The 11,201-nt window shown below is 35.3% G+C and overlaps 1 protein-coding gene across 2 annotated transcripts in view; it reads right to left on the reverse strand.

Moving 5' to 3' along the window:
- Positions 1 to 11,064, reverse strand: part of LOC128180218 (peroxisomal ATPase PEX1-like) — a 35,731-nt gene extending 24,667 nt beyond the window's left edge. For both annotated transcript variants that reach the window (XM_052848145.1, XM_052848146.1), the window contains exons 1-10: positions 10,912 to 11,064; positions 8,495 to 8,626; positions 6,404 to 6,487; positions 5,834 to 5,945; positions 4,591 to 5,528; positions 4,280 to 4,403; positions 3,822 to 4,059; positions 2,921 to 3,156; positions 2,487 to 2,657; positions 2,012 to 2,166 (exon numbers count right to left, since the gene is read on the reverse strand). In XM_052848145.1, the coding sequence (XP_052704105.1) occupies positions 2,012 to 2,166; positions 2,487 to 2,657; positions 2,921 to 3,156; positions 3,822 to 4,059; positions 4,280 to 4,403; positions 4,591 to 5,528; positions 5,834 to 5,945; positions 6,404 to 6,487; positions 8,495 to 8,626; positions 10,912 to 11,010 (2,289 nt within the window). In that variant the 5' untranslated portion in view covers positions 11,011 to 11,064. The remainder of the gene's footprint in view (positions 1 to 2,011; positions 2,167 to 2,486; positions 2,658 to 2,920; positions 3,157 to 3,821; positions 4,060 to 4,279; positions 4,404 to 4,590; positions 5,529 to 5,833; positions 5,946 to 6,403; positions 6,488 to 8,494; positions 8,627 to 10,911) is intronic.
- Between the last annotated feature and the right edge of the window lie 137 nt (positions 11,065 to 11,201).

Consider the following 11,201-nt stretch of genomic DNA (forward strand, 5'->3'; position numbering starts at 1 on the left):
ATACAATATCATATATTGCAATATAATATGAAACAATATCATTCGATAAAATAATATATTATAAAATATCATATTCTACAATATTGTATAATAATATACAATACTATACATAACAATATCATAATACAATATCATATAATAATGTACAAAAAAATTGATACAATATCATATCATATCATATAACTTTTTACAATATAATGTATGATATTACATTGTATCATATAAAACAATAGTGTATCATATCATAGAATACTATATCATAGGAATCATGTTAAATCATTTAACAACAAACACATCTATCAAGCAGGTTTGAGTGAGGTAGGAGAATTTTTAGCATCCTTGATAATGGAGATCAGGCTGTGCATTTGAAGCTACCTCTGCAATTCATTTATATTATAGTTAAATCAATTATGCAAGCTATTATCTATAAAACATGTAACCTGTTCCAAAAAACTAAACCTCATCCAGCATCCAAAACCTATGGCTCAGATTCAGCATTCAAGCCTGTCAGATGCATCAGTATCATGAGATGCATCATCCCTGCAAGTTTGGTGATGTAAGGACCAGTAATAACTAAGATATAATCATCAGAGGGCACCTGCTCTAAAAACTTTAACCAGCTCTTAAAACCTTAACCTCATCCAGCATCCAAAACCTATGGCTCAGATTCAGCATTCATGCCTGTCAGGTGCATCAGTATCGTAAGACGCACCATCCTTGCAAGTTTGGTGAAGTTAGGACCAGAAAAAACTAAGATATATTTTTTAGCATCCTTGATAATGGAGATCAGGCTCTGCATCTGAAGCTACCTCTGCCATTCATTTATATTATAGTTAGATCATATATGCAAGTTTGAAATAGTGCTATTACCTACATATATTAAACATGTGACCTGTTCCAAAAAAACTAAACCTCATCCAGCATCCGAAACCTATGGCTCAGATTCAGCATTCAAGCCTGTCAGGTGCATCAGTATCATAAGACACACCATCCATGTAAGTTTGGTAAAGTTAGGACCAGTAATAACTAAGATATGATCATCAGAGGGCACCTGCTCTAAAAACTTTAACCAGCTCTTAAAACCTTAACCTCATCCAGCATCCGAAACCTATGGCTCAGATTCAGCATTCAAGCCTGTCAGGTGCATCAGTATCATAAGACGCACCATCTATGCAAGTTTGGTGAAGTTGGGACCAGTAGTAACTTAGAAATGGCTATCAAAGGGCACCTGCAACAAAAACTTTAACCTGCTCGAAAAACCTAACTTCATCTAGCATCCGAAACCTTCGGCTCAGATTCAGCATTCAAGCCTGTCAGGTGCAAAAGTATCATAAGACACACCATCCATGCAAGTTTGGTGAAGTAAGGACCAGTAGTAAGTAAGATATAATCATCAGAGGGCACCTGCTCCAAAAACTTTAACCAGCTCTAAAAACCTTAACCTCATCCAGCATCCGAAACCTATGGCTCAGATTCAGCATTCAAGCCTGTCAGGTGCATCAGTATCATAAGACACACCATCTATGCAAGTTTGGTGAAGTTTGGACCAGTAGTAACTTAGAAATGGCTATCAAAGGGCACCTGCAACAAAAACTTTAACCTGCTCCAAACACCTTAACCTCCTCCAGCATCTGAAATTCATGGCCAAGATTCAGCATCCAAGTCTCTCAAGTCCATTAGTAGGTCCAGATGCATCATTCATGCAAGTTTGGTGAAGATAGGACAAGTAATAAGTTAGATACAGGACCTGCAACAAAAACTTTAACCAGGTCCGGACGCCGACGCCGACGCCAACGCCGAGGGTATAGCATAAGCTCCCCCCGACTTCGTCTCGGTGAGCTAAAAACCGCGTTGGCCGTAGTGTATGTTCATTGTTAAAATAGTTCATAAGCTTTTTCTGAGACCATCATTCCCTATCACATACAACCATACATGATCACTGCATAAATATATCCTGTTAGGGGAAATCATAGGCCCATGTTTTTATAACAGTAAAGATAGGCTAATGTACCTTATCAGGAGGGTCTATTCTGATCAACTCCTGCAGGAAGTGTGTCCCTCTGGAGGTGACCAGGAGTGGGTGAATGGAGGTCCGAGACAGACTGGTTGCTATGACAGCCATACAGCCCTTGTTGGATATCTCTTTCCTCAGTATGTCCCTGATCACTGCAAACAATGTACATACGCTTGGTTTAAATATTGATCAGAATAAAATTAATATGCAATCAATGTACTTTCTTCTCCCTCTTCAGAGACAGGAAGTTTTCACAAATACATGTACATGTACTTGATAATTATAATAAGATAGCAAAATAAAAAAAAAAAACAACTTCATCCCTACATTTACTTCAAAATATTCAACATTTTTTTTCCTCTAGCAAATCAAAAGGCTAACATTTGCAACTTTTCCTCTTTGCACATAAACATATATCTGCCTCCTTGTAAAAAAAAAAAAAAAGGTTTATGCATTTCATCAATAGTCATACCTTCTCCAATTCTTGCACCATAAATGGCCTCTCCACTTAGCTCTGCCTCTGGGCCACTAGGGGCTGGTACCACATGATCTAAATCGTCCAAAAGAACAATTGACGGTTGTCTCCAAATGGCTTCATCGAACACTTCCTCTAGGTACTTGAGAATACTGTCTGGACGTTTTCCTACAGGTGAAAAACATATCTATTTCAGAACTTTTAGATTCCAGTACATGTCCATTTTATACAAAAATAATATATATATATATATATATATATATATATATATATATATATATATATATATATATGTATATATATTATGCACATCGTTTAATACCATCATAAAATTAAAGCAATATTTGGGAAAGGATGAGAAAACAGAGTAAAAAGCCAGGCTTGCTGGGTCCAGTAAGTAAATAAATTCTCGTCTATAAAATATCACCCACCTCTAAGTGGTTTACAATCAACTGAAAAGATTCTGGCCAGGTTTTCTTTCTCCGCCATTCTCCTACACAGTGCTTTAGCCAGTGAGGTCTTGCCGCTCCCCCTACTGCCGGTGATCAGAAGCATGCCGTTGTAGAGCCCAGGGGTCGTGACCCTAAACATACTGTCGGCCAGAGGTTTGGTCCCCAGGCAGATCTCCAGGTGAGACAGGGCCTTGGGAACATATTCCTCTACACCACTGAAAAGACATGTGTATGATATGAAAAAATGGCCTTCGTCTTATAATGGTGAAAAAATGGAAAATACCCTACCCCCCTCCCCACATATTAGAATTATATTCAAACCTCTAATAATGAAATGTTCAGTAATAGCACAACAGTAAGTAATCAATCATTCACAGTTTCATGCTCTTTTTCCTGACAAACATACATGTACAACAAGAAATAATATTTATTATTTCCATTATTTACCATTCAATATACATTAGTACAAGGTTTAAAACCACATAATAAACTACAGTAATAATTATTAATAGGTGTTAAAAATTTTAAGTTAATACAATATTCAAACTTCATTGAACTTGTGACTTATAATGTCCCATTTACATTTAGGCCATTTTTGCAGATTTGAACTTTTTAAAAAGATTTTTTATCAAACAATAAACACATCTAGATTAATTTTCCTTCCAAATATCAAGTTAAGTCAAGACAAAGAAACAAAAGTTATTTTAAAATGTAACACTAGGTACTGATAACATGAAGTTGAAGATCATAGTTTTTCACTAAAGCAATGAATTTTAACAGTTATTACAAACATTTATAGTATTAGAGAAAAAAAATTCCCCGTCTTCAGCCTGTAATCTGTTTAAAAAGTTATTCTTTTCAAAAATATATATATATTCACCCTAAATCTGAGAGCTGGATTTTGGGAAGCATTGAGTCCACTGTCTCTATGCTGCTATACTGCAACATCGGTAGGACAGGCCATTTAGGGGGATTTTTAGTCGGGTCTTGGTTTTCCTGGATCACAGTTAGAGGGACATAATTCATATTCTCTTGGTGGATTAAGCTGTAAGAAGGGATATCAGGTGTTTGTGTGAAGGTCCCTTCTGGGAAGACGAATTGGAAATCCATGTTTTTGTCTAATGAAAGAAAAAAATTTAAGGAAATAAAAATGAAATTTTTTTAAAAAGTCACTTTTTTGCATCAATACAAGTACATTATGCATACATACACTCAAAATGTTTTTGCTAGTAAAAATGCTGATGAAAACATGTTAGATGGGGCCATAATAGACAGTGATTACTTGTTTCGGTTTTTAGGGATTTCTTATTACATGTATTACCGGTACTATAAATGTACCTTTGAACAGTGGAAACTGAACAAGAATTCCACTAAATACCACGAGGGGAAATCTGACTGTAGTGACCATTGTTATCCACTTCCTAAATGCCATCTCCACCATCTGACTACTAAAACCTTGTGGCTAAAAAAAAATGTCATAACAAACTTTCATGCTCTGACTTAAAGCATTTCAAAGCGTGATGTACACAGAATGTAACTACTAATTAAATAGCTTAAAATTCAAAATTATGCAGGTACAAGTCAAGTACTATCTGTGGTTGTTAAATTGACATACAGCATTAATAATACTATACCGGTTCATAACTTACAAGACTTCCTACTGGATGGACAAGATAAGATGTGGGTGAGGTGGGAAGTGTCCCTATTGTCTGCAGCCACACACAACTAGTAGCATCTAGCTTCATCAGCCTCCTTAAAGAGTCTGACACAACCACGTGATGTCCTAGTAATGGCTGCTCTGATGTCACAGTCTGCAGCATGAGTTCACAAATGTCACTAGAGTTTGTCTTCTTCCTGTCCAGTACCACGACTCTGACAATGCACTGTGTCAGGTGGTCTTTCTTTTCGACCGATACTTCCGATGTCTCCGACTTTGGAGACTGGACAGATTTTTGTTTACCCTTGTGTTTCTCTTCATTCAATTCCTTTTCCATTTCCGTCATTTGTATCTTTGGGGAGAGCAATTTTGAAAGTCTAGCAAGGAACATCCCTGGAATATGCAAATTCATATTTCCAGTTTGCTCGATTATGTCCTCAGCATTGACAAAAACCACAGCTGGTTGCTGTAAGAACAAGCATTCAGAACAATGATCAGTTTCCTCTGACTTTTTTTTCTCAGTCCCCCTCACTTTCCGAGGTTGAACTCTAAAAGTGAAATTCAGTCCCTCCTGAATGGTATCGGTTCCTTTATAATCTATAGATTTCTTGCGGAGATTTTCCCTCCTATAGGGGTCCTGGATCCTATTGGAAGTGTGCTGTACACCGAGCAACCATGGGACCCACTCTTTCCAGCTCCATTTTGATGGAGAAACGCTGCGACTAGAAGGTTGCATTGGGCTGTCCATGGATTGTACTCTACGCTGGGTAGACACCCTGCCAGGCTTATAATCGTCCCCCTCTCTTGTTGGGAGAGTGCTGGGTTTCTTGATTTTCGTGTCTTTAGCCACAGTTCCTCGGACTTTGGGAGAAACGACAACTTCTGTGTCCTGGACTAGCAGTACACATTCCTCTGATGGATTGGTTACAGCTATAAGTGTACAAAATATACAAACTTGATTCCATTGAAGCCACTGCTTAAAGCATATCAATCAAATCTATATCCAATACTCAAAATCAAATTAACTAGAACTGCAGACAAGAAACCAGAAATTCATACTTAAATATTGTGATGCATAATTTACATATAACGATTTGACTTTGAATATAACAATAAATAATCAAGCTTTTAGGAAAGCTTTGATTAAGAAAAATTGTGAATTTTTCAAACATACATTGTAAGTCTTTTTTAAAAGAATAATTTAACACAGATACCAGCTCAGGTAATACACATACTGATTTTCAGGTAGACACACAATCTATCCACCCACACAGGTAGGACAAGACCAGGCCACACCACCCTCACCTGATCCAGCAGGTGGGACTCCACATAGCTGGCATGTTTCTCCTACATACATTAGCAATGAAAACGTACATGTATAGAGCATATTTTAATTTCTCCATATAAACCACTCATATGTAAGAGACTATATACTGTATACAGGGAAATATTCACCCCCGTTTTATATTTGCCCCTTATGCCCTCAGTGTCAGCAGGCAAATTTTACTGTGAGAATTCCAATGTCTCAAATAATCTCTCATAATTTCATAAAATAACTTTGTCTGGGCCAATTCAAGATGGGGCGAAACCTTTTGCAAGTGAAAAGGGCGAAAATAACAAGGGGCAAAAATAACACGTACTGTATACAATACCAGTACATTGTAAAATTCTATAAACTTTTGTATGCTTTATAATTTTATTTTTAAATTTTTTTCTAGAAATTATATTGCTATTAATCTATTAGACCACCAACAGTGCTGAAAATTCCTTAACAAATAATTACGGATTGACTGTATACTACTTACCAGTATTTCCCAGTCATCACAGGACTGTGGCTCAATGGACACCTGGCTACATACTGGGACGTTCCTCCTGACCCTCACAATCACCTAACAACAACAAAGAGAACCATTTTAACAAGAGCTTGGACTTTGGGTAGTTGTGTCAAACAACAATGTGATGTAGACCTGTCTATTTCATTGTTGGCCACTCACCCATGGCTCTTTGAAATCGACAAGATTTGTCTGGATTTTGAGATAAGACTACCTAATCTATGCATATTTCACTCAAAACCAGTGTCATTTTTAACCTGTTTTTATGCAAGAAATAGATAGTTACGTCCTACCCAAACTCAAAGGCCTTGTTAAAATGTTTCTACTTCAGTACCAAAATCACAGCAAAAGCAAAAATAAGTAAGTTAGTGTGTGGACCTCTCTCTGTTTATATATCATCCTAGCAGCTACGAGGGTCAATCAAAAAATACGAAGACTTTTGTCATAGCTATGTTACTTAACGTAATATCATTACTAAATTTGATAGACATAATTAAGCAGTAATTTCAAACAATTTGCAAGAAATAAAGTTAATAAATTCTTTTATTTCTAAGAATTATTTAGAATCTAATCCTGCAAAAATAAGGTCATGGCGCATGGTCAAAATTTGTGTTCCTTCAACAATAAACCATATAATGTTGAAAATAATATCTCTATAAATTGGGCTTAAAACCAAATAATATTGAAACCTCAAATTAAGTATAGTCATGGTATTCTATGTTCCAAATAATGACGGGATATATTGTTTTGTCGAACAGATATTAGTAACTAAAGACAAACAGTCCTCTTTAGAATTGACTAAAAACATTCACATCGCCGGACGTCACGGCGCAACAAGAAGTAAAAACAAAATGGATTTTACTCAGGAAAAAGCCAATATAAGCTGTAAAAATGTTCAATGGTGCTAAAAATAAGTCAAAAATTATTTGCAAATTTGTGTTTAACTGTAATAAATTTTGTGGGGGTGATGATAATTGTATTTTGAATATAAAACAGTCCGCAAGAGAGTCGAATATCTGTAAATATTTGGTCAAAAAATAAGTTACGTCAACCGACGTTCAGGGTTATCCCTACTGTAAACTAAGAGACACACAGTTAGAAAATGAAAACTTTGAAGAACTAACTTATAATTCTCGAACAAATGTGTGCAAATAAGATGTTTAGTGGTGCAGTGCCATTTTAAATTGTAAGGTTAAAGACACAAAAGACTAATCGTGATATAAAGATGGGGTATATCTATACACTGTACATGTTTAATCTTGACGTCATGTTTTGAACGTTACCGTGCGCCATGGTGACAAAACATGTTGTTTTTAAAAAGGGGTAACAAAAATACCGTTTCATCAAATGGCCTAAAACTTCACATATCAATAACATAAGTGTTGGTGCACAGATTAATCTGTTAAGTATGAATTTCATAAAAAAGATATGATAGACAGCCACATTGTCTTTGTATTTTTTGATTGACCCTCGTATAAATGTTTATGATTGAGAAGTTATGTTTATATATTTAATATTTGTCCACAACATGAAATATCAATATCATTGGTTTCTGGATTAATGATGCTGAACTGTATCTATTATAATTATTAAAAAATATATGTTTATATTTACATTTCCCAGTGTCTTTGTCTATGATAACACTACGTAACCATTTTGTACTATATAACCCATAACTTCAAATGACGCCAAATTGAGGCGCCAGCGGGGTTTGCTTATTTATATTTAAATATTTAATCGTAAAATGGCTTAGAATTATACAAATATAAGTAATAAGGAATCATTCTTTGAATATTATGAGGTGATAATTTCGGTCGGGGTGTGATCAAATCTATCATACAGCCCTTCAGGCTTTATTGGATTTGATCATGCCTCGACCAAAATTATCACCTCATAATACTCTGTAACTCAAAGAATGATTTCTTATTCCTTATATATTTATACTAAGGTGATGAAAACTGCCAGTGGGTAAATCAAACATCAGACAACTGAGATGTGGTTAGATGAACAAAGAATTTAACATACAACTTCTTTTCAATGCAGATACTAAATAATGAGTAATACCTGTTGTTTATCTTTTAATTTCAGTTTCTCAGCAAACAAGCCATTGATTCCTAGCTGATTGCTGGCTGTGGTATCTTTCACAGAGGCAAACACAACATGGCCATCCTCTGACTGCAGTTCAAATACCAACAACTGAAAATACCAAACATTTCACTAAAATCCATGTTAATCTATAATCCAAATTCATTGGTGAATGCATTTAGTTCTTAATATTGATATTGATAAAGGGTGAAACCCTCTCATGGGCCCAAAGCTGACTCCCTATAGACAACACGTGTATATACCAAAACAATAAAAATTACAATTAAGAAGTTGAAAAACTTTTTCAATATAGAGGAAAAAATCACTTCATGAGCCGTGACATCACCAGCATCCATGTTGAATTCTAATTCTCATACAAGTACTAACTTCACATTTAAGGATATCAGTTTGTGATGTAAAATGAGCAATAAACACACCCAAGTATACCTATTCAAAAGATTAACATGTTATACTTCTGTAACTTCTCATTTTTATCTACTTAATTTCAAAACATTCGGATATTTGCTACTTTGACTAAAATTGTCAAGTAATGTCTGCCTCTACTAATTTGAAGTTATAATGTAGACATTAGTAGTGTGTAGTGCACAACATTTAGAATTATGAATTCATAGATAGGTGGATCCAACTGTACATGTTTCTGATTAATCTACTGCAAATTTATAGTGCATATTTGCTTTGCTCTCAACATGGTCACATCGTAAAACATTGGAAATTTTAGTGAGTTGAGTTATTTAATAAGCTGGTGCTTTGATATTACATGTACACCTATTTACACTTAAAAAACATGCAAACTCCGCTGTTGTATTCTTTTCCACTTAATGATAATAACGAGCACAGCTCGCCGACGTGCAGCGCCGGCAAGCGAAGCGAGCTCTAAGAACCAGTGTGCACGGGAAAAAGAACGAGCTAAACCTACAGTTCATCTAACAAAATTTTTTGTCTACGTCCCATAATGCTCTCTAATGTTTTCACCCGTGGTGCTATGCCAAAAATGGCTGACTTTTAACTAGTAATTCACGGTGTCTTGAGGTTTTAAGACGCGTTTTTAGTACCGCATATTGTTTGGCGAGACTCAAGAGATTTGTTACATGCTTCAATTTCTTCGTATTGAGTCGAGATAAGTCAACAAAGACAAACAAAGCCATGGATGACGTCACAGTGCTCTCGCACTATATTTCCCGCGATAAATTTAGAGGTGGATTAAACATCTGTAATGCGTGTACTAGCTATTTCAGTATGGATTGCGATACCTGCCTCATTGACATTGTATGATATAAATATATACTAGCAGGAAACATACTTTACTGTCATTTTGATCCATTTTAAAGTTAATTGTGCATACATGTACAGTAGGCAGGTAAGTACATGTATATGAGTAGGGAGGAAATAAACAATAAGGAAATTTTGAACTAAATACAAAGGAATAAAGAGAAAAAATAAACGGTAAATAATTATGTAGATATTGCATATAGTAGGGGGTTGCGTTGTATGTATCATAACCATTAAAATTAGTACCTTTGGCATACTTATTGTAGAGCAATACTCTCTCAAAAATTCTTTGACGTTCGTTGATAACTAAATAACACTAGGTTGACAATGATGCAAGGTATGTGTAATTCTTGCTGCACTCGCCAGAACGGTAGGACCGTAAAACATATTATACTGAACAGCCATTAGCTTTGATATATAAGTAAATGTAAGTACGTTGAATTTAAGCTAATTTGCTTAATGACTGGTTTTGATTGCCTGCATCAGATAGCTCAGTTCATAGAGCTGCTGCGGTGACATATGTTGTGACCATTCCCTTTATTAAATTAAGCATGAACTATGCCAGGAGCTTATTCCTGCAACTTCATTCCTGCATATTTTTTTATATCACACCCCTTTCAAAAACCTCAATTTTTATCAATTACTTCCTCTGAATCAGTTGGACTACTATACATATTTTGAATCATGTGGATGGACTGTAGCTCACTGATGTATTGTAATTTTTCTACTTTGCCATTGACAGAGACATATGTAAAACATACCAGGCCCAGAACAATCTCTTGATTTAACTGTATATAGCTTGAAAAAGAGTGTTCAAAAGCAGCAACTGTGTTAAAACTAATTTTAATAAGGGTTGCTTTTTGAATGGTCCATTGTATAAATGTATGAGTGGTAATTAACTGGTGATTTTTTGTATATTGCTGATACTTAATATTTTAGTTAAAAAAAAAAAAAGCTGCATATATATAGCTTTATCAAGCTATTCTGAATAGCTTTATTAAGCTATATAGCTTTTTCAAGCTATAACGCTTAATCAAGAGATTGTGCTGGACCTGTGTACTGGTATACGTCCCTGTCAAAGATAAACACAAACAGAACACCGATACCTCAGACTTGTTTGCAATATTCTTGACAATTGAAGATGGAAGTGATATAAAACAACTTTTGTCATTTGTAAAATTCACTGGAACTACGTCGAAACTCATCTTGAACTTCGTTCTGCTTTCTGCCTTCTTATCAACATCCTGTTGTTGTAGTACTCAAATATCGAGCCCGACCTTATTGCAGAGGGACGGGTATGGCTTGCAACGATCAAGATGGTTACAAATGGGTCAACAAAAATTTAAAAAAAAAAAAAGAAGGAAAGAAAAAAAAGAAAGAAAAACGTCGTGATAAT

Source organism: Crassostrea angulata, chromosome 4 (genome assembly GCF_025612915.1).
Source record: "Crassostrea angulata isolate pt1a10 chromosome 4, ASM2561291v2, whole genome shotgun sequence".
Taxonomy (NCBI): Eukaryota; Metazoa; Mollusca; class Bivalvia; order Ostreida; family Ostreidae; genus Magallana; species Magallana angulata.